This window comes from Mobula hypostoma, chromosome 6 (assembly GCF_963921235.1).
Source record: "Mobula hypostoma chromosome 6, sMobHyp1.1, whole genome shotgun sequence".
Classification (NCBI taxonomy): Eukaryota; Metazoa; Chordata; class Chondrichthyes; order Myliobatiformes; family Myliobatidae; genus Mobula; species Mobula hypostoma.
This window is the reverse complement of record NC_086102.1, coordinates 148,133,268-148,157,691: the sequence shown is the minus strand read 5'-3', so window position 1 is coordinate 148,157,691 and position 24,424 is coordinate 148,133,268. Positions and strand designations below refer to the sequence as shown.

Sequence of the window (24,424 nt, the reverse complement as noted above, 5' to 3'; positions counted from 1 at the left end):
GAGTGATATGCAGTTTCCCAGTCCTCAGGAACTATTCCAGAATCTTGTGATTCTTGAAAGATCACTATTAATGCCTCCACCATCTCTTCAGCCACCTCTTTCAGAACCCTGGGGTGTAGTCCACCTGGTCCAGGTGTCTTAACTACCGTCAGACTTTTCAGCATCCCAAGCACCTTGTCCTTAGTAATAGCAATGACACTCACTTTTGCCCCCTGACACTCTTGCATTTTCTGGCATTCTGCTAGTGTCTTCCACAGTGAAGAATGACATAAAATACTTATTAAGTTCATCTGCCATTTCTTAGTTCCCCCGTTACTACCTCTCCAGCATCATTTTCCAGTGATCCAATATCCACTCTCGTCTCTCTTTTACTCCTTATATATCTGAAAAATCTATTTGTATCCTCTTTTTATATTATTGGTTAGCTTACCTTTATAATTCATCTTTTCTCTTGTGGATTTTTTAGGTGTCCTCTGGTGGTTTTTAAAAAGTTTTCGATCCTCTACCTTCCCACTAATATTCGCTATATTTTATGACCTCTCCTTTGCTCTTATGCCATCTTTGACTTCCCTTGTCAGCCACGATTGCTTCATCCTCCCTTTAGAATAGTACTTCATCTTTGGGATGTATCTTTCCTGTGCCTTCTGAATATTCCCCAGAAACACCAGCCATTGCTGTTCTGCTATCATCCCTGCTAGTGTCTGCTTCCAGTCAACTCTGGCCAGCTCCTCTCTCAGTCCTCTGTAAATCCCTTTACTCCACTGTAACACTGATACATCCGATTTTAGCTTCTTCTGAAACTGCAGGATGAACTCTTAACATATTATAATCATTGCCTCCTAAGGGTTTCTTTACCTTAAGGTTCCAATTCAAATCTATGTCAATATATAACACCCAGTCCAGAATTATCATTACCCTAGAAGGGTCAACCATAAGCTGTTCTAAAAAGCCATCTCTTAGGCATTCTATAAATTCCCTCTCTTAGGATCCAGCACCAACTGGATTTTCCCAATCCACCTTCATATTGAAATCACCCATGACTAGAATCAGAATCGGGTTTATTATCACCGGCATGTGTCGTGAAATTTGTTAACTTACCAGCAGCGGTTCAATGCAATACATAATATGGGGGGGGGGAGGGGGAAGAGTATAAGTAAATAAATTACAACATATGTATATTGAATAGAATAAAAATCATGCAAAAACAGGAATTTAAAAGGTGAGGTAGTGTTCATGGGTTCAATGTCCATTTAAGAATCTGAGGAAGGAAACTGTTCCTGAATCGCTGAGTGTGTGCCTTCAGGCTTCTATACCTCCTACCTGATGGTAACAGTGAGAAAAGGGTGTGCCCTAGTGTTGAGGGTTCTTAATAATGGACATTGCCTTTCTGAGACACCGCTCCTTGAAGATGTCCTGGGTACTTTGTAGGCTAATAGCCAAGATGGAGCCGACTAACTTTGTGACCCTCTGCTGCTTCTTTCAGTCCCGTGTAGTAGGCCCCCCCCACCCCCAACCCCATACCACCACACTAGATAGTGATGCAACCTGTCAGAGTGCTCTCCATGGTACATCTGTAGAAGTTTTTCAGTGTGTCTGTTGACATACTAAATCTCTTCAAACTCGTAATGAAGTTTAGTCGCTGTCTTGCCTTCTTTATAGCTGCATCGATATGTTGTGACCAAGTTAGAGATCGAGACACCCAGGAACTTGCAACTGCCTACTCTCTCCTTCTGATCCCTCTATGAGGATTGGTATATGTTCCTTCATCTTACCCTTCCTGAAATCCACAATCACTTCTTTCATCTTACTGACATTACTGTCATAACATTGCTCTATTGACATGCCATTTCTCCCTCCCGTTGTAGTTTGTAGCCCATATCCTGGATGCTTTACCCTTGTGGTTTAACTCTACCACCAGGATTCTACATCTTCTGGTCCTGTCACCTATTTCTAAGGATTTGATTTCATTTTTACCAATTGAGCCGCCCCACCCCTCTGTCTACCTGCTCGTCCACAAAGGAATTTTGTGATTAGTATTCAACTCTAGCCCAAACTTGCATTTCCTTACTCCTGGGTTCCTCAGCATGTGTAATTGTTTCTGCTAGGACGTGGTGTAAAGCTGAGTCCTGTGTGGTGATTTTGCTCCACTGCCATTATTTACTTCAACTAAAGTTCAGAGACCCTTGGCAGTTTACTGTTCATTGTTGTCACAGCAGAACTTTCAGTTCTGTAAGTATCAGCAAATCCAGGAAAAAGGACTTAGGTGGACTATTTTGGTGTACGGTTATCAACCTGAAACAGTAACTCTTTTTCCCTCCTTCACTTGGATACTGGCTGATCTGAGTATCTCCAGAATTTTTAGTATTTAGGGTTGTACAACTGGTAGGTCTCACTCAGATAATAGGAACATATGTATATGATTAACAGAAAATATCATAGTAATTGGTTGTTCAATGTCCAAATCTGCAGATGCTGGAAATCAGTGTAATACACACCAAATGCTGGAGTTCTGATGAGGAGTTTCAGCCCGAAATGTCAACTGTTTACTCTTTTCCATAGATGCTGCTTGACCTACTGAATTCCTCCTGCATTTTGCGTTTATTAATCCAACCACAAACAAGAAAAAATCAGCAGATGCTGGAGATCCAAGCAACGCACACAAAATGCTGGAGCATTTATGGAAAAGAATAAACAGTCGACATTTCGGCCCGAGACCCTTCATCACAATTCAGATACTTTGTACACCACCAGAGCATGTAATCTGATGGGAGATGTGAAAGCTCAAGCAATTAGAGAGAAGAAACTATAAACTAATTCATAGAAATCATAGGCCTCTCCTCCATAAATTTTAAACAATTAAAAGCTCTAGCTCCGCTCTTTCTGTCAAAACAGAACTTCCCGGAAGCCAAACATTTTTAATTTTTATTTCCGATTCTCTTCAGACATGTCGGTCCATGGCCCCCTCTTGTACCAAAATGAGGGCACGCACAGGAGAAAGACCTTATATTTCGTCCAGGTAGCCTCTAACCTGATGGCATGAATATTGATTTCTCCTTCTGATTTAAAAAAAATCTCCCCCTTCCATCTTCTATTCCCTATTCTGGCCTTGTACCTCTTCTCATCTGCCTATCACCTCCCCGAGTCTCATCCTCCTTCCTTTTCTCCTGTGCTCAACTCTCCTCTCTTATCAGATTCCTCCCTCTCCAGTCCTTTATCTTTCTTACCCACCTGGCTTCACCTGTCACCTAGCTATCCTCCTTCACCTCCACCCAGCTTCTTTTTCTGGTGCCCCCCCCCCCACTTTCCAGTTTCGAAGAAGGGTCTCAGCCTGAATCGTTGATTGTTTATTGTTTTCCATAAATGCTGCCTGACCTGCTGAGTTCCTCCAGTATTTTTTTGTGTGTTGCATTGAATTCCCCCTACATTTTTCTTACAGCTGTGCAAACCAATCATTTCTCTAAGCAGTAAATTTTTACACGGTCTGAAAACTGATGGTACTTTAAATATATCTTTCTAGAAATATACATCCTATGAATATTTAGAATGAAAATTGAAAAATCACTTACTTTTGATTATACTTATTAATTGAAGGTATGAAATACAGTACAACAGAGAAAATCTTTCATGTTTTGTAAACTTTTTCTTGCCTGTCTTTATTGCAAATCCATTGTCAGTCAACACTGTCCAGATTAATTTCACATCCACATGAAAGATACCTCTTAATCCTTATTAGATCATCCACATTAATTCATACTTATAGTTTGTTTCTGGATTTACAAATGATTGAATTCATAAGACTGTATCCACGTTCGCAGTCAGCACTAGAAGTCTAAAATGTTCGAAAGATAGGGTCTCAGCCCGAAACATCAGTTGTACTCTTTTCCATAAATGCTGCCTGGCCTGCTGAGTTCCTCCAACATTTTGTTTATGTTGTCAACAAGAATTGATAGTTTTACAAATTCTTTCTAAGCACATAGTTCAACATATCAGTGAATTGAACCAGTTTTAACTTTCTCAAAAACAACTAATTTGAAATTGTAGTATTGCTGTGATATTTTTGATGTAATGCTTTTGTCATAGTTCATAATAGTAGCTGAGTACTTCTTTGTTGACATTCAGAGGGTCAGCGGTTTATTAACAATGAGCTACTGCTTTCCATTCTGTGTTTATTGTTACAATTTGTAAATGTTGTAACTTGAAACACTGATAATGTAAATGTATGGTATGCTTATTATTTAGAAAATTTATGGATTATATTAACATAATTAATTCAGGATATTTCACAATTTTATTAACATAGATTTCAAAATTATATTAAAATATGGAAGAAAATTTCAGGTGTGCGGCAACAAAGGCTATGTACACAGGAGCATTTCAGTTACTGCTTGGCCAATCACCTGTGGAGCTTAGAGAGAACAATGCTGGCACATTACGTGATTCATCCTTTTAGGGAAAGGTGCATCTAATATCTTCACTTGATAGTGTTTTCCCTGGTTCAATATCACAAAACTAGAACTGAACAGGGTATTCCAGCTGAGCCTTAATCAAGACCTTGAACAAGGACAGATTGTTAATGCTTTATTGTAAATTGTCCTGTAATCATATTCTCAGTAAAGTAGTATGTTAAATTATTCCAGTTTCTTTCTTTCACCATCACATTTAGTTCTGTTCCTTATTTGGGTGCAAGTACACAATATTGATTTGCTTCAGCTCTTTATGTACATGTTCCGAAGTCTGTTTGACCAGGTGTTAGCCTAATCTTCCAGCACATTAAGCCTGCTTTCAAAATTCAAGACTTTAGTTTTAGCCTTTATTATATGCTTAATTACTCTCATAAACTAGTAGATCACCCCATCCACCCTAATGTAGTTATTAAAAATGATTTAAAATAATGGCACTAGTATCAAGTCAAGCAAGCTACGACTGATGAACGTTTCACAAAAAAAGACAAATTAATTGTTTGCAGTTTTCTGCCAGTGGCCATTCCCCCAATTCTGAATCCAGCACATTAGCAAACTGAGTTCCACAAGACTGATTTGTGGTGAAGCCCCATCACATATTTTATTAAAAGCTTTCCAGGAATCCAGGTAGGTAATGACTGCCTATATCTAATGTGACTGCTTCAAACAAACATAAAAATCAATCAAATTTCTAAGAACACAATCAGAATTAAGGAGCAGAATGATGAATGATCCAAAGTCCTAACAATCTGTGTCTTAGCTGCTTATAAATGTGTTGCTGGCTGTTGCAGAAAAATATAAATCAATCCTTTTGACTTCTTTTGCAGGTAGCCTTTCTCTACAATCTCCCCTTTTCCACAGTCATTCAGAATCTCTTAATGAGTTATCAATAAGTTTCTAAATAATAATCTAGTCCATTAGAAATGTTGCAGTCAAATTCTACGCCTTTCTCCTGCTTCTGAGGAAGATTTTATCTGGCAATGCTGAAACCCTGCTGAAGAATTCCCTTAACACATTTCTGCATTCATGTCCATTCCATGGAAACCCCACTCCCAAATTGGCTGCATTTTTCCAAGTATAATGGTTTGTTATTTAGTGTTCCAATCTCTTCTAAATTTCCCTTCCCCTGTATCGGCAAGATTCCCTTTGTTTTACCCATACCTCCCCAGTCTGCTGCTGAAATCTTCATGGGATGTCGCCGCAAAACGTTGACTGTTCATTTCCACCCATAGGTGCTGCCTGACCTGTTGAGTTCCTCCAGCATTTTGTGGATGTTTCCTTTCTTTTCCAGTTCTGCGGAAGCATGCTAGACCTGAAATATTAACTGTTTCTTCTTTCACAGATGTTGCATAACCTGCTTAGGTTTTTCCAGCATTTTTTTTTGGTTTTATTGGCCTCTTCCTTAGCCATTTTTACTCTTCTTCATCCTTTCAGTCTCCTCTTATAGAATTTTACAATGCTCAAACAGGCCCTTTAGCCTGCCAGGTCCGTGACAACCATCATACTAATACTGATTTCATACCAATTTGCAAGAAAAATGAAACCTGTGGTCTTACCTTGTTGGAGGTGTCCTTTCTGAAACGATCTGTAATTTTGGTTCCTCTGATAGGAATGCATAATTTACCACTGTCTTCCAAACCCCACACTCATTTGTGGGGAGGTATATTATCCCGCTCTCTCTTTCTCTCTAGCTATATTTCTAGGGCTTTGTTTCACTATTCACACCCTCCCATTCCTTTATCCATGTCTACCCCCTCTTGACAAGTTATACTGTTGCTAAAACAAAATATCACAGATTAGTGGACATCTGAAGCAAGGTACTTAGCACTTGCGGCGGAATCTGTGGAGAAAGGAAAATCATTTCCGATCAAACGTTTTACACTAAAGCTATAAATGTGTTTTCTGTGGAAGTTTGCTCTGCTCTTTTTATGTATCTGTTTCTTGAAGCTGTAATTGCTTTGGTCCTTCTTGTGCTCTCATCTTCTCCTTTTTTTGCTGAAGCATTATATCTCGAGTCAGTGCTAGGAGCAGTGAATTCTCTGCCTCCCAAGCTTTTGTATTGGAGAAATGAAAGTTCAGCTCTAAAGAAAATACTGAGTTACCTTGTTAACATCATGTTGAATATTGGTTACACAAACAAATGAGGAAAACATTTGACAGTGTTTAGTTTTTCAGGGTACTTATGTAGATTCAAAATATTTGAAACACTGAACTAAATTTCACTTGGAAGGAGTTTGCATGAAATAATTATTTTTCAGTTTAAGTTGAAACAAATGCAAGTTTGAATTGACAATAGTAATTCCTGGTTTTCAGGAACAGACCAGCAGGATGGTTTCAGTGAGCAGCACGATGTAACCCAGCTCACTGATCTTGATGGCACTCTGAGGTCCCCGTCGAAGGCATCTGTTACTCCTGACCTGAAGTCTGTTTACATCCATGATTCGCACAGTGAAATTGATAGTTTCACTCCAAATCATGAAAGTAACATGATATCTGGAAAGCATCATTCAGATTCTACACATCATTCTCATGGTCACTGCCATTCTAATAAAGAGATGCAAGATGCCGGCATAGCGAATATTGCTTGGATGGTTATCATGGGAGATGGCATGCATAACTTCAGTGATGGACTTGCAATAGGTAAGGAGAAAATACCAGCTTCTGTTTCCCAAAATCATTGTTTCTGCAGGGTCCTAAAGTAATTCGCCGTAAACAAAATCTGGTGGTAATACTGGAAAGAGTATCAATTACATTATAGTAATATACAAAATTTCCTGATACTTTGAAACTTAAACAAGTCTTATTATTTTAAGGATTTGGCTGTATTTGTCACACGTACATAGAAACATACAATGCAGTGCATCATCAACAACCAACACAGTCTGAGGATTTGCGGGAGGCAGTACATAAGTGTTGCCCTGCTGCTGGTGCCAAAATAATATGTCCACAACTTATTAACCCGTATATCTTTGAAATGTGGGAGGAAAACAAAACACCCGAAGGAAACCCATGCAGTCACGTGAAAAATGTACATACTCCTTACAGATAGTGGTGGAACTGAACCCATGTCACTGGCTCTGTAATAGCATTATGCTAACTGCTACATTACCATGCTACCCTATCAAAACTTGATAGTGTTTACTATGTTCAGTATAGGATTCTGCTTCTGGCACTGTACAAGGGGATGGACATTATGATCTGCAAGTATCAGCAACCTTCCCCCCCCCACCATCCATGCATCATAGGCTTGATCTTGTGCTATTCAGAATTGAAGTTCTTACCTGGCTGTGTTTGGAGTTCTCCAGTTATAGCATAAAAATTTGATTGTTCGCAATTTGGATAATTTAGGTAACTTGATTTAAGTTGTACATTAATTCCCAGAGCGATTAGATTCCAAAATCCTAATGTGGTCAATTTAAGATAACTTTTTAGAAAACTATTGAATTTTAAAATATTTGTGGTAGATATTCTGTGAATAAACTAAAAATGACCACATTGAAATACAACCATTGCAGTCTTTATACTCCAATATTGAGAATTCATGGATTAGACTAACAGCATTGCATTTTTAAAATTGGGTTTGCACTAGTGAGGCAAAGATGGTGTGGATGTTCTTCATACTTGCAATTAAAATGTTAACTAAGAGCTGTTGCACATTCTGAATAATCACCTGCATTCTGACAGTAATCTTAAAACTCATCAATAAATACAGCAGTTGCTTTCAACTGTGCTACAGATTTTACATTAAAATGAAATAAAAAGATAATTTTGCATTGTGCTGTTCACAACATCCAGGTTCCCTTCAGTGCATTGCACCTGTTAAAAAATGTAACGTTAATGACATTAAAGATTTGGGTGTTCAATATAAATTTTGTAAATATCATTCTTCTGTTGATTCCAAATAATAAATGCGTGATTGCATAACTTATCGATATGATTAAACAGAGCCTTTTCCTTCCCTGTAGGTGCTGCCTTCAGTGCTTCCATCACAGGGGGACTGAGTACTTCCATCGCTGTGTTTTGTCATGAGCTTCCTCACGAGCTGGGTATTCTGCTTTACTCTCGTTAGAAAAAATTGTCCTGCAGTGTCACTGATTTTGAAATGGGAGGAGAAAATGTTTTTAATAAATTTTGCTAATATCAATAATATGAGCAGAAAGAGCAAAAATGTCAAATTCAAAGGAATTAAAAGCTCAGTGTTTGTGTATATATATAATATATACAGTTTATTTATTTTTGGACATGTATGAAATGTGTTGATTATAAATTATGTATGATGCTGTGATTGAGAATCTATAGCGGTATAATGAGAGAGTATGATTAATTCCACCAGCAAAGAGAAAACTTAAGATGAAATGAAACCGAGTTTTGATAATGGGTAATGATGGTTGCTCTAGTAGGAAAGGAGTAAGAAGTGACAACTTGCACTTGAATTGAATTGACTTTGTTACTTACATCCTTCAAATACATGAGGAGTAAAAATCTTTATGTTACGTCTCTGTGTAATGTGCAATTTATAAATAATTTATAATAAATAGTATGTACAATAGGATAGTCAATATAACATAGAAATACTGTTGTCTCAGCATGAGTTAAGCAGTCTGATGGCCTGGTGGAAGAAGTTGTCCCGGAGCCTGTTGGTCCTGGCTTTTATGCTGCGGTACCATTTCCTGGATGGAAGCAGCTGGGACAATTTGTGCTTGAGGTGACTCAGATCCCCAGTGATCCTTTGGGCCCTTTTTAAACACCTGTCTTTGTAAATGTCTTGAACAGTGGAAAGTTCACATCTACAGATGCGCTGGGTTGTCTGCACCACTCTGCAGAGTCCTGCGATTGAGTGAAGTACAGTTCCCATACCAGGCAGTAATGCAGCCAGTCAGGATGCTCTCAACAGTTCCCCTGTAGAAAGTTCTTAGGATTTGGGGGCCCATGCCAAACTTCTTCAACCGTCTGAGGTGAAAGAGACGCTGCCAGCGATCTGACAGGAAGTCCAGGGTCCAGCTACACAAGGAAGGGTGCTGAGGTCTCTGAGCTTTTTGTTTAGCCTGGAGAGAATTATGGTGTTGAATGCTGAACTGTGGTACATGAGCAGCATTCTCACATAAGCATCCTTTTCCAGATGTGTAAGGACGGTGTGTAGAGCTGTGGCTATTGCATCATCTGTCAATCAGTTGTGTTGGTAGGCAAATTGTAGGGGTCCAGTGTGGGTGGTAGCATGCTTCAGGTGTAGTCCTTGACCAGCCTGTGGATGTATTTGCTTATTATTGAAGTGAGTGCGACAGGACAGCAGTCGTTTAGACATGTTACCATGATCTTTTTTGGTACAGGGACAATGGTGGATGTTTTGAAGCAGGAGGGCACTCTACACTGGGAGAGGGAGAGATTAAAAATGTCTGTAAACACACCTGCCAGTTGTGCCAAGTACCTACCCTGGGATGCTGTCCAGTCCCGCGGCCTTGCAACTGTCGAATCATTGGAAGCACCTGCGTACTTTGGCCTCAGAGATGACCAAGCTGCAGGTCGCATCAGCTGTAGGTCTCCTCGGGGGCTCAATGTTGGTAACATCGAATCGAGCGTAAAAAAGATTTAGCTCATCTGGGAGAGAAGCTGCGATGTTGGGAACTCCACTGTGTTTAGCTTTGAAGTCTGCGATGGTGTGCAGATCTTGCCATAAGCTGCATGTCTTGTTGGTGGAAAGTTCTGTCTGGATCTTCTCCCTGCCTTGTTGTTTCGCTGCCATGATGCAGGTCGTAGCTGCATTTCTTGAGTTCCTGCTGATTACCGGCAACATAAGCTCTGTATCGCACGGTCACATTATTCACATAGTGACTGAGGATAGAGCATAGTAAAAAAAATCTTGTAATGTGGGAGTTTTTTGCCTTGAGTAAGAAGCTGAGGAAGAGTTGGAAAGCATTTTGATTAAATCAAAGGGGTCAGTGTTGAGATAGTGGATATAATCTCTAGTTGTACTAACAACAAGTAGGCATGAATGAAATAAGTAAATTGGCTTTTTGTGATGTACCTGTACAAGTTGCAGTACTGTAGGGAGTTTGTTATGAGATATGAGTTTCTCAAATCTGTAAGATAGAAACTGAATTTAGGAAATTTTGCCATTTTTAAGCATGTGCTACTTTAAGAATCTACCCCCAAAAGTATTCAAACTAGCTTGCTGTCTTTTCTAAACCCAGTTGCACATCACCCACCTTCCATTTGGCTCATCATAGGTGAAAACTGCCTTTGTGGCTTTTGGTGAGCCAGTTGCAGGTTAGTAGCCTTGTTTGGAGTCTTTTCATCTACAAATGTGCAGAAACATGTAAGGATAGATTTCTTAATAATATTTTGAATTGAATTGTCATCTTCGTGTAGAAGAGATGTTGCCTTCCTGGTAGTTCAGGTGTTTAAAGATGTTCCTTATGTTTGAAAGAAATCAAAAGGAATTATTACCTTTATTTGTCACAAGTACGCCAAAACATACATTGAAGTGCATTATTTGTGTGTCAGTGACCAACACAGTCCAAGGACCAGCAACTTTTATGTGTGTTGCTTGAATTTCCAGCATCTGCAGAATTCCTGTTGTTTGCAGTCCAAGGATTTGCTAGCTCACAAGTGTTGTCACGCTTCTAGTGCCAATGTGGCAACCACACAATTCATTAATCCTAACCTGTACCTCTTTAAAATATGGGGCAAAACTGGAGTATCCACAGGAAACCTACATAATCATGAGGAGAACGTACAAACACCTTACAGAGAATGGTAGGAATTGAACCCAGATCAGTGATTGCTGGCACTATAAAGCATCATGCTAACCGTTACGCTACTGTGACTCTCTGAGTCATCCCTACCATACATAATAACCATGATAAGACCGCATAGCTTTTACAGGAAAGATACTGCCATGGACTGAAGATTCGCTGACTGTCAGTAAACAAAGAATTGGAATATAGGGGGCCTTGTGGTGTTCTGCAAGGATTAGTGTTGGATCTGCTACTTTTCATGTTACAGGTTTCCCCCGCTATCCGAAGGTAGAGCATTCCTATGAAACCTTTCGTAAGCCGAAATGGTGTAATGCGAAGATTGATACCAGATTGATTCCTGGGATGGCAGGACTTTCATATGAAGAAAGACTGGATGAACTGGGCTTGTACTGGTTGGAATTTAGAAGATTGAGGGGGGATCTGATTGAAACGTATAAAATCCTAAAGGGATTGGACAGGCTAGATGCAGGAAGATTGTTCCCGATGTTGGGGAAGTCCAGAACAAGGGGTCACAGTTTGAGGATAAAGGGGAAGCCTTTTAGGACCGAGATTAGGAAAAACTTCTTCACACAGAGAGTGGTGAATCTGTGGAATTCTCTGCCACAGGAAACAGTTGAGGCCAGTTCATTGGCTATGTTTAAGAGGGAGTTAGATATGGCCCTTGTGGCTATGGGGATCAGGGGGTATGGAGGGAAGGCTGGGGCGGGGTTCTGAGTTGGATGATCAGCCATGATCATAATAAATGGCGGTGCAGGCTCCAAGGGCCGAATGGCCTACTCCTGCACCTATTTTCTATGTTTCTATGAAGATGCAATTACCATTAATTTATATGGGAAAAAATTTTGAGCGTTCCCAGACCCAAAAAAAACAAAAAAGCACATAAAGCCTAAAATACACTAACATATAGTAAAAGCAGGAATGATATGATAAATACACGGCCTATATAAGTAGAAATAATGTATGTACAGTGTAGTTTCACTTATCAGAATCGGGAAGATTTAGCCAAAACTGATTTGTAGGAAAAAAAATTGGCACCTACACGCGTGCACACACACCTGCCTGCGCAAGGCTTCACGGTCATGGTAGTCTTTCTTGGGGTAAACATAAGTTTAAAGCAGGCGCCTTTTTTTGTAAAAGCGAAAATCCTCTTCGTATTTCTTTCGGTTAGCAAAAACAGGTACTAATCTAGGTCTTTCGTAAAAGCAAAGTGGCGTAAAGCGAACTTTCGTAAAGCGGGGGACACCTGTATATGGATCACAGAATTGGTGGCTTTGTGGCCATGTTTGTTAGATGATACAAAGATAGGTGCAGGATCAAGTAGTGTTGAGGAAGCATTGAGTCTACCAAAGGACTTGGACAGATTAGGAGAATGGACACAGATATGACAGTGGGAAGTGTATGGTCATACTTTGGTAGAAGGAATAAAGATATAGACTATTTTATAAACATTGGCACAAATTCAGAAATCGAAGGTGCACAGGGACTTAAGAGTCGTAGCACAGGATTCCATAAAGATAAACTTGCAGGTTGAGTCAGTAGTATGGAAGGCATATGCAACGTTAACACACATTTTGAAAGGACTAGAGTGTAAAAACAACGATATAATGCTGGAGCTTTATAAGGCATTAGTTAGACCACATTTGAAGCAATCTGAGCAGTTTTGTGCCTTATATCTAAAAAAGAATGTGCTGGCATTTGTAGTGGCCAGAGAAGGTTTACAAGAGTAATCCTTGGAATGAAAAGGTTAACATGTGAGGAGTGTTTGATGGCTCTGTGCTTATACTTGATGGAGTTTAGAAGAATTGGGGGAGGGTGGGGGAAGTCTCATTGAAACTTAAATAGAGTGGATATGGAGAGGATGTTTCCAATAATGGGAGTCTTGGACCTCAGAATAGAAGGACATCCTTTTAGACAGAGATATAGAGGAATATCTTTAGCCAGAGTGTGGTGAATCTATGAAATTCATTGCCACAGAAGGCTGTGGAAGCCAAGTCATTGGGTATATTTAAAGCAGAGGTTGATGGAATTTTATTAGTAATAGCATCAACGGTTACAGGAAGAAGGCTGGAGAATGGGGTTGAGGGAGAAAAATAAACCAACCATGATCAAATGTTGGGACAGCTTCAGTGGTCCGAATGTCCTAATTATGCTCCTATACCTTTTGATCTTACGGTCACACACTTGATCAGACATGAGTTAATTTTATTCTTCATTTAAGAGCCAAACCAGTTTTGTTATGGTTCATAGGTAGTTTGTTATTTTATGGATTCTATTTCCAAAGCAAAATTTCTTCACAAATGTTCTGAACATGAGCTAATTATATGTATTGAATTCCCATCTTGCATCTGCAGTTTTTAAGTATTTAGTAGTTTTCTATGGTATTATATTTCCATGATCCCAGCATCACTACGAGCAAGGGATTGGCACATTGCTGTATGTTCTTCACTGCTTGCACCTGGTCTGAATAGCTTTCTGAATGTTTGCACCTGGCATTCAGCAAGTCCACATTCAAAATTTGAAATGACACAGAGCCAAATCTACAACCTTTCCAAACCAGTGGCTTCCTATTTTGTTTAACTGAGCTTCACATGCTTGTTTATTGATGTATCTCACCATTTACCTCACTAGTATGTTCAACTTATCTAACTTTGAAGAAAATTGTATTGATCTACCCACCTTTGGTTCTCATTGTCTAGCTCTTCTATATTGGGTACATGTCACATATATTGTGTCAACCTGTTGGTAACCTGTCAGCCCTCACTAAGTTCCTTTTGGAAAACAGTATCATTCATCCACCACCCCCCACCCCACCCCCAGCTTCTTTCCAATTTAAATCATACTGAATTGATGCTGAGTGCTTGATTTGCAGGTATCATGAACTCCATTTATCTTGTAAATGTTACACATTCCATTTCTGTACCTGATCAGCAGCCATTGAAGAGCTAGGTTTCCATCCTTCATAAATCTCGACCCTGAACCTTCTTTTGGGATTTGAAACCGGACCAGGAAGAATACTGTGCCCTCCCACAGTTAACGCCATTGGGATTTTCACTGAACCTTTACAAACTAACAGCTTTACTTAAAGTGTTAGTGAGTGAAGACACCACTGTCCATTTAGCATTTTCTCTTGTTGTTCTTCATAGAACTCCAAGACTGTGTAAGCTTTTGTTATGTTTTGTAACTTCAAAACAAGAGAGCCAGGAATGCGAGTCTAAATTTGTTTTTACTTTAAGCGAGGTGCGCGCATATGACACAGTGACACAACAACGTATGCCAATCATGCACTTCATACATACAACCATCACAAATCATTTAAACAATAAAGAATGTTTAATCAAACAATATATTTATAATATTGCTAAAATATTACTGGTAGATTAAATACACAACAGATTTAAGCCGCAAATAGCTGGTTGCTGGTAACGCTGTCAACTAAGGGAAGCTGATGTTGCTTAGAGTAGTTTTCAAGATGCTAACAACACTAAAAAAGTTAAAGGATAATTCTGCTGTCAGCACTTCCCTAGAAACTAAATTCTTTGATTTAAGTGCTTGTATATTCCCTTTCTGTAGTTTGGTGTTTGCCTCAGCAAAATACAGTTTTATGCACTTTAATTTCCTGCAGTTTCAGTAATGGAATTGTTTGGTATGACCACAGATTGAGCCTAACATTTGTGTAACCCTTGTTTTTATATTTGGCCTAGACTCAGGCCTTTTCTCAGAGTTGTCAGCATTTTACATGCCCTGTCAGCTTTTATTTTTTATTTATGGTTAGCAAGTATACAATTATAAAAACGCAGAATATTTCAATACTATTTCAGTTGCTGTGTTAGTAGCAACTTAGTTGGAACAAATTAATTTTTATTGTATCTATACAACTATTCTTTTGCTCAAAACAATTACTAGTAAAACCAATAATCTATTGCTGCCCTCAAAAACAGTTTTATCTTTTCTTGGATTCTTTTTTTTTCCTTTTTCCAGCTATGTTGTTGGAAATAACACAAGAGAATCTGTAGTTCAGGTGCTGAGTTCATTTTTGTTTCCAATTGGCAGTGGATGTAAAAAAACTTCCACACTACAAATGTGATATTATACTGCAATTGTCTGCTTCTTGATTTTTTAAAGTTTATGTGATTACCTAAGTTTTCTCTTGGTTGGTGAAGTAGTAAAATTAAAGCAGCTATAATATTTCTATCACCTTTGGAGAAAACTGAAATGTCTATCATTAATAAAAAATCGAGTGCAAGAGGTTTCTTTCTTTAAAGTTAGCTTCTTTCTTCTGTCACTCTAAAGGACAACTGGAACAGAAGTATGAAATTCTTTCACTCCAAGATATAATATGAAGCCTCCATTTCTTGACACATCAAAATAAACTTTGTGTGGATAGAATCACATTATTTCTTTAAAAGCAGAGATTTTGCTGTTAAAATGTCAGTAGTATTGGGAATCTGAAAAATTAGGCATGAGGATAAGTACAGATGCTACAGTGAAAGAGTAATAGAGAGATTTGGTTTGCTTTGACAGGTCTTCTGAGAAGCAAATTATTAATAATTTTATCATACTAAAATGCCTTGTTGGCTGTGAGATAAGCAATATATTGATCCAAAAATATTTTGGTAGCCATATAAATAATTAGCACCTGTGCTCTTTCCTGGGCTTCAGAGCTGTTGCTAAATGTATCTGATATTTGACTCTGTAGAATTTCTGAATGTTAATTTGGTGTTTAGTTTGTGTTGCTGAAATTAATACATTAGAGTTGTATTATAATCCAACCACAATGACAGTTTGAGACAAAATAAATGCTGGATTTGCTTAATACAATTGAAGTTACCCTAAACCCACCTAGGCAACAGCATACTGTGATCTACAGCCATGTTACATAAGACCATAAGAGATAGGAGAAGAATTAGGCCATTTGGCCTATCATTGCTGATCCATTTTCCCTCTCAACCCAATTCTCCTGTCTTCTCCCCATAAGCTTTCATGCCTTGACTAATCAAGAATCTATCGATCTCCCCCTCAAAGACCCCCGATCACCTGGCCTCCAAAGCTGCCTGTGGCAATGAACTCCACAAATTCGCCACCATCAGGCTAAAGAAATTCTTCCTCATCTTCATTGGACATCCTTCTATTCTAAGACTATGCCCTCTAGTTCTAGACTCCCTCTCTGGATGGGAGGGAAACAGCCTCTCCACAATCACTCTATCTAGGCTTTTTAACATTCAAAAAGTTTCAGTGAGACTTCATCACCACACCCCACCCCCACCCCCACCATTCTTTTAAATTTCAGTGACTGGCTCAAAGCCATGAAACAGTCCTCATACGATATCCCTTTCATTTTGGAACCATTCTCGTCAACTTCCTCTGAATCCTTTCCAATGTCAGCACATTTCGGATAAGAACCCCAAAACTGCTCACAATACTCCCAAGTGCTTTACAATGTCTCAGCATTACATCCTTGCTTTTATATTCTAGTCCTTTCTGAACGAATGCTAGCACTGCATTTGCCTTCCTCACTGACCCAACCTGCAAGTTAGCTTTTAGAGAATCCTAAATCCTTAATCCTTAAGTCCCTTTGCACTTAAGATTTTTGACTTTTCTGCCCATTTAGAAAATGGTCTATACTTCTGTTCCTTCTATTAAAGTGCATGTTAGTACACTTCCTGGCACTGTAATCCATCTGCCACTTCTTTGCCCATTCTCCTAATCTGCCCCCCACCTATCCTCATACCGTCCACATACTTGGCCACAAAGCATGAAAAGGAGTGGTCCCAATACCGACCAGAAAAGGCTATCTTTTTCCCCACTCTTTTTTCCTACCAGTCAGCCAATCTTCTACCTATCTTTTCTGTAATACTATGAGTTCTTGTCTTGTTAAGCAGCTCATGTGCGGCACCTTGTCAGATGCCTTTGGAAAATCCAAATGAACAACATCCACTTACGCTCCTTGGCTATCCTGCTGTTATTTCCTCAAAGCATTCCGACAGATTTGACAGGCAGGATTTCCCCTTAAGAAAACACTTAGATTTTTAAAATTTAAACATCTGATCCAAATGAAATAGAAAAAAATCAATTTAAAAAAGTAGGATCTTACAGTTTTGTAATTTTTGTATTTTTTTTTCTCTCCAGGTGATTTTGCTGTTTTAATTAATGCGGGGATGTCTGTGAAACAAGCTATCGTTTACAACCTCATGTCAGCTCTACTTGCGTATGTTGGTGTAGTAATAGGTATAGCTGTGGGACAGTATACCCATAATTTAACCCAGTGGATCTTTGCCATCACGGCAGGCATGTTTCTATATGTGGCATTGGTAGATATGGTAAGTACTATTGGACAATATACTCTGCATCATTGTGCCATAAGGTATGCACTTAAGTAATTAAATTGAACCTAATTTTAACAGTTAGTATAAATTACTGCCAAACCTTTTACTAAATCAGCCTACATAAAACATTCTTTAAAATGAATAATGTTATATTTATTTGATAAAAATCTCACTAGAAACTGTGATTGCAATACCTAAACTTATCAATAAATTGTGTTTTATTAGCAGTTTATGTAAATTGTTCTGTCAGTATAAATTAGTTGTAAACATTAAGAATTCACATTCCAATTTGCTCCAGGTCCAAGTTGTGGGTAATGAAGAATGAACAGTTTTGGTTCTTGCACTGAATCTTGTCACTTCTTTGTTGGATTACTTCTGTTTTTTTTAATTGTTTAAAATGCTCGACTTGTTTTCTTTAGTTCCTTTTTTTTCCTTTTCATGTTGAACTTAACAAGTAGCTTAGCAGTTATTTCAGTTGCTAATTTTAAAACCCATTGGAAAATTAAGAGTGCAATTAAAATTTTCCAAATGCTTTCATTCAATTGAGATTTCCATTCTTTCTCTACTGTTCACCAACCTCTCTCATTATATGCATGCTGATTTTGCTGAATTAAAAAAAGATTACTCTAGGGGAAGTGGGTTTTAATGATCTTTAAAAATCTATTTCATCAAATTTAAGTTGAACTTAAATGAAAGTTCTCCGAGTCATAAAATGCAGGCATAAGCTTTATTGCTGTGCACTTTTTAAATATTGTTGTTTTTTCTAAATACTGAATTATTAAGGTCCCCCCCTGCACTGAGAGTTTGGGACAAAGAAATGAGGTTGAAAGGCCGAGCCCAGTATTTCCCTTGCTTTTGCAATACTGATGCCATTATAATCTAGTTCCTTTCATATAAAACAAAAGCTTCAAAAAATCCTTCAGTTGGGAAAACAAAATCAATAATTATTTGAAGAGGTCTTAAACTTCACTGCTCATTAAATAAGACGAGTTTGAATATTTGAGGAACACTATGCAATAATCATTCTTTTTTACATTTATTGGCTTCCAGTTATTGTATATTAATAGTAGTCCATGCTTTCATATTATAGAAGATATTGCAATTAGACTTTGTAACTTTGTTTTTGAAACATTTTAATTCCATTTTCTGATTTATTCTTCAGTTAGCAAAATGTTTAATGGGAAAATGTTAGCTTAACTATCTTACTTCTAGTTTTGAGAGCTGTAAAGTACAATCAAGGACAAGAAATTTCAGTCCCCTCTGTACCATATTCAAAATATGTTACTTTAAGTGTCATTCAATTCAAGTCAAACTCTAGGTTCAAAGGAATTTGATCCTCTGATCTGTTGCTAAACCTGGTCCCAGTTGCTTGCACTAGTCACACCTCCACAGGAAGCTTGCTCAAAGAATGGAGTTGTTGCTGGCTTCCTGCTTTGCCAGTAGTGGTACTCCGGCAAATCCTGAGTTGAGGATGAGGGGGATCAAGATGGGTTCTGGGGCAATATGGGGGGTGATTATTTCTGTAGTGATCCATATTGTGGCCACTGAGAATAGTCAAGTAAGATGGCTCTTGTACTTTAGAGTCAGTAAGTTGTTGCAATGTAGAATTTGTTACACAATGGATCAATAAATATTGTTTATCAAGTACTGATCAGCTACCTCCTTTGCAGAAGTTTGCCCATTTAGATTGGAGAAACTGTTGAACAATTTCAGTTCTTCCATACTGATATAAAATTATTGACAAAGATCAGGTGTGCTGCAGTTAATTCTAAAGGATTGTTTGTGGATATTGTGGATATAGCACTAATGGTGAAGAAAGTAACCAAGCTGCCATTTGCCTTCAGGCAGCGATAATTCATTGTTTTGCATTAGGCATGAAGACCTACTGAATGTACTTTTGCCAAAATGTCTTTAGTAGTATTGAAAACTCCCTGATATTTGTAGGGAAACTGAACTATAAATACAGGATGCAGAATAAGCACCAACACTGAACCAGCCTTGATCTGTCAAAGCTCTCAGTGGAATATTAATTGTAAGAATTTAGAGAGGATATATTATTAACTTCACTGAAATGTAATGCACTGCTGCCTATGCTATGCCACTTACAGTATATTGTCTTATTCCCACATGGAGGCTGAAAGATTTCAGTTTGTCTCTATTAATATTGAGCAGCTGTTCTGGCCTCTTGAGCTAATGGAGAAAAATTGCATTGTTTGAAACCAGGACCAGGAATGAAGAATCTTCTTAATCTTAATCCCTAAAAGGTTCTGTATGATCCACTGTCAGTACAAACCCCATCTGCAATGAAGTAGATTAAGCTATTTAAAATGTAGTTTCATCCATAGCGTTGACAGAAGCAGTTTCCTGCCTTGGGAATCCTGGGCAGCTGCATGCCTTTATCAAGCACCTGTAAAACTTTGACTGCAATAAAACTGAGCATTTCACATACAAAGCATCCAAAACAAAATTGACGAACTGCACTGCACTTTAATTAGATTGGAACATTATCAGTTCTGTCCTTGTCAACCTCCTCGCATTTTATTTCCAAATTGAAAGTAATACATGGAGAGCATCTTGTTTAAGGATCTCATCTAAGTCTGTCTTTCAGGCATTTTGCTGATTTTGCTCCTTTCTATTGAGATGCTGTACACTTATCATTGTTTTTTAGCAACTGAAGTTTGTGGCATCTGTGTAAAATTCTTTAATTGCACATTTTATGATTGCAGTATACTAATGGAAAAATGTTGGGTGAAATTAAATGTGTGAAGAATTTAACACGTTGATGTACTCAAGGATCCACTGTTCCAAGTGAAGATCCTGGTGTATAGACAGTAAAAGAAAATTAGTCAAAATGTTAGATATACTAAAAATTAAAAGAAGGAAGTACTCAATTGGCTGTATATAAAGTAGCTAAATCACAAGGTTCCTATTGGTTTGCACCCTGCATTGTTAAGGGAACAGAAAGTAATTCTAAAAGTGCAGGCTTAATCTTAGGTGTATTGATGATGCCAGAGAAGTGAAGAATTCCAATGGTGAATCATTGTTCAAAAAGGGAGGCTACCACAGTCTATTTGCAGAAACAATAATCCAGGACAGAGATGAGAAAATCTGCAGATGCTGGAAATCCAAGCAACGCACACAAAATGCTGAAGGAACTCGGCAGGCCAGGCGGCATCCATTGATAAGAGTAAATAGTCAGCATTTCAGGCCAAGAGCTGCATCAGGACTGGAAAAAAAGATAAGTTAGAGCAGGAGGTGGGTGGAGGGAGAAAGCTGCTCCCTTTTCCCCACCTTCTTGCTCTAATTTCACTCTTTTTCCATGGATGTTGCCTGGCCTTCTGATTTCTGCCAGCATTTTGTGTGAATCCAAGACAGAATTAAGATAGTTGGAGTATCAATTATTGGAAGCCAGCGCAGATTTGTGAAAGGCAAATATCCCGTTTGGCCAACAGTGACAACTGTTATTTTTTTCCCTTTAATGAGAGTAGTTTGACTGATGAGAATAGACTTCCAAAAGGTATCCAGTTAAAATGTTAGTAAAGTTGAACTCCATAGAATAAAGCCAGTGGCTTCATGAGTGAGAAATTAGTTTGGCCCCAAGAATGTGATTGTATAAATAGTTGTTTTTCAAGGTGCTAGGTATTAGGGGCAGTAGTACTGCTGATGGATCAGTGCTAGGGCCATAAACTTTTATGATAAATGTGGATAAATGTGAAGTTATCCACTTTGGTGGCAAAAATAGGAAAACAGATTATTATCTGAATGGTGGCTGATTAGGAAAAGGGGAGGTGCAACGAGACCTGGGTGTCATTATACACCAGTCATTGAAGGTGGGCATGCAGGTACAGCAGGCGGTGAAAAAGGCGAATGGTATGTTGGCATTTATAGCGAGAGGATTCGAGTACAGGAGCAGGGAGGTACTACTGCAGTTGTACAAGGCCTTGCTAAGACCACACCTGGAGTATTGTGTGCAGTTTTGGTCCCCTAATCTGAGGAAAGACATCCTTGCCATAGAGGGGGTACAAAGAAGGTTCACCAGATTGATTCCTGGGATGGCAGGACTTTCATATGAAGAAAGACTGGATGAACTGGGCTTGTACTCGTTGGAATTTAGAAGATTGATGGGGGATCTGATTGAAACGTATAAGATCCTAAAGGGATTGGACAGGCTAGATGCAGGAAGATTGTTCCCGATGTTGGGGAAGTCCAGAACGAGGGGCCACAGTTTGAGGATAAAGGGGAAGCCTTTTAGGACCGAGATTAGGAAAAACTTCTTCACACAGAGAGTGGTGAATCTGTGGAATTCTCTGCCACAGGAAACAGTTGAGGCCAGTTCATTGGCTATATTTAAGAGGGAGTTAGATATGGTCCTTGTGGCTACGGGGATCAGGGGTTATGGAGGGAAGGCTGGGGCGGGGTTCTGAGTTGGAGGATCAGCCATGATCATAATAAATGGCGGTGCAGGCTCGAAGGGCCGAATGGCCTATACCTGCACCTATTTTCTATGTTTCTATGATCATGACCTGGATGCAAAGAGGAAGTTACAGCATTTACACAACTGAGTATACACGTGTCCGGAATGAGCAGAATGTGTCAGATTAAATTGAACACATGAAAGTGCTGCTTGACAAGTTTCGATAAGATGTATTGGGTAGACAATGTGAAGTATACAGTTTTTTTAAAATATGCATTGTGTTGTAAATGAGAGCACTCTGTGTCTATGTACATAAATGTTTGAAAGTAGTAGGACAAGTTGAGAAATGGATTAAAGGTGACAAGAACCTGGACTTCATTTAGAGTTCTGCAGTACAAAAGCAAGAAACAGGTAATGAAACACTGGCTACATTACAATTTGAATGTTCTGGTGTTAAAATTTTTATCAAATATACTTCATAGCTTATGAGGGAAGGCTGAAGAATTTGGGTATGTTGAGAGGGATACGATAGTTCAAAAATGCATTCAGATAGAATGTACAAAGGCAAATTGTTCCCTTTAGTGGAAAAGATGAGAGCTAAAGGACATGGACACAAGGTGACTGGAAAGAGAACCAAAGGTGAAATATCTTCTCTAATTGTCTAAACCAAGAATACTATTTCTTCAGATTTATGTACTTCCATGATAAATAGGCATTTGTATCGTTCGGACTGGGAAAAATTTATAACAGCAGGTTGGATGTATTAATTGAAATTTTTGCTTTCAAAATAAGTCCTAATTTTTTCTTCACTTCTCCCTTGTTCAGTTACCAGAAATGCTACATCGTCCAACAGATAATCGTAGCCAGGCTAACATTGGACACTTTGTTCTACAGAATGCTGGGATGCTCTGTGGGTTTGCCATCATGCTGCTAATTGCCATTTTTGAGGATCAAATTGTAATCCACTTGTAACAATTAACAGTTTTGATGAGAACTATTGTATGGTCCTGTTTGCCTTGTATGTAACAATTGAGTGGTACATGTACTTTTCAGAGCAAATTGTGATATTTGTTAGCACAATAGATTAATTTCCACAACAGCTGCTGTTTGTCAGTTGGTTTGATGCAAGATTGCCTCCATGGTTCAGTATGAAAATTTAAATAATCAACATTTTAAATATCTATGGAGAAGATAAAATCAATGCTTAAGTATTTAGTACAATTAGATCAGGAAAAGTGATATGTGTAACAGCTATTTGGAGAACTTCCTCTCGCATGCCTTGTATTGGGTGTTTGTTTATAGGTGGCAGTACCAACTGTAATGCCATCTAGATTCATGGTGCTGTTTCATGAGAACTCATTATCAGTGTTGCACATAATACAAATTCTGGTTTAGGTTTGAAAACTATGTACATTATTGCCTAATTGCCAACGGTGTCAAATGGATTCAATTTTAACATTCCTCCTTCCATTGTAATACCTCAGAACCATGTTTACTTGTCCTAAGTAATCAGCTAGATTGCTTGCTATTTGTATTAGTTTGAAGTTAATTTTTGTACGCCCACTTTAGCCTGTCACTGTGTGACATTTCCTTTTGTCACTGTATAAATCAATGTATAATCGATCATATGTGATCAAGTGCAGCCGGCCAAAATACGATAAATGTAAGTTGTGGAACCTGTGATTCTTGTGAATATTGATAATTCATCATAAAAGCCAAAGATTATGGAACCTGACCAATTAATTTGAAGTTTGTGGAAAAGTTCAGTGTTAAGGTACCATAGACTTTGTGTTTGTTACAAGTGAAATCAAAAAGCATTTTGCTTATCAGTCAACAAAAGTTTTGATGTTCCAAGCTTGTATTATACTAATATGGACAAACAAAACTGGTTATTTGAAGTTTTACTTAATAAACTCCTGACAATGCACACCACTGTTTTATTGTATTGTTGCACATACAATTATAAAGGAGAATTCAAACAAAAACATACCAAAAATAATTAGAAAGATCTACAGTGAAAAATAAAACCAATTGTTATATTTTTAAAATTACCCTAACTCCGCAGGTGCCAAATACAAAATGACATTTGTAACATCCGTACACATTTTCAGTGGATAATTACAATGCAGGTAAGAACATTATTAAGAACTAAGTTGACAGAGCAGAGCAACTCCACGGCCAATCCAGTGTTCAGAAGGCTGATCAGTGGGGATTCGCATTGCAATCACAAAGTTTGTGGAATGTCCAGTTGTGGACAGTGTACCCCTTCTTTCACTGGTCTTGTAAACTGGACAGATGTAAACTGGGTGTGGTGCAATTTCAGACTTCTTACAAGGCTTCAGCCACATCTGTCAAAGGAAAACGGAACATACTACAAATACTGGCTATGGTTCCACATGTTGCAAGAAGTGAAGGAGAGTAGGCATAGGTGTCAGCTCTTACAGGTAACCAGTCCTACCTCCAAGGCACCAA

General features: G+C 38.4%; 2 protein-coding genes across 5 annotated transcripts in view; one reads left to right on the top strand and one right to left on the bottom strand.

Annotated features, from left to right (window-relative positions):
• The window catches only part of slc39a10 (solute carrier family 39 member 10), an 86,367-nt gene extending 62,470 nt beyond the window's left edge, over positions 1-23,897 (top strand). For 2 of the 4 annotated variants that reach the window (XM_063051961.1, XM_063051962.1), the window contains 4 exons: positions 6,774-7,100; positions 8,426-8,506; positions 17,342-17,532; positions 22,778-23,897. In XM_063051961.1, the coding sequence (XP_062908031.1) occupies positions 6,774-7,100; positions 8,426-8,506; positions 17,342-17,532; positions 22,778-22,924 (746 nt within the window). In that variant the 3' untranslated portion in view covers positions 22,925-23,897. The remainder of the gene's footprint in view (positions 1-6,773; positions 7,101-8,425; positions 8,507-17,341; positions 17,533-22,777) is intronic. The other 2 variants (XM_063051960.1, XM_063051963.1) reach the window with 1 other exon arrangement.
• A 177-nt stretch (positions 23,898-24,074) lies between these two features.
• The window catches only part of dnah7 (dynein, axonemal, heavy chain 7), a 288,894-nt gene continuing 288,544 nt past the window's right edge, over positions 24,075-24,424 (bottom strand). The window contains exon 64 of the mRNA XM_063051959.1: positions 24,075-24,300. Coding sequence (XP_062908029.1) covers positions 24,094-24,300 — 207 coding nt within the window. The 3' untranslated portion in view covers positions 24,075-24,093. The remainder of the gene's footprint in view (positions 24,301-24,424) is intronic.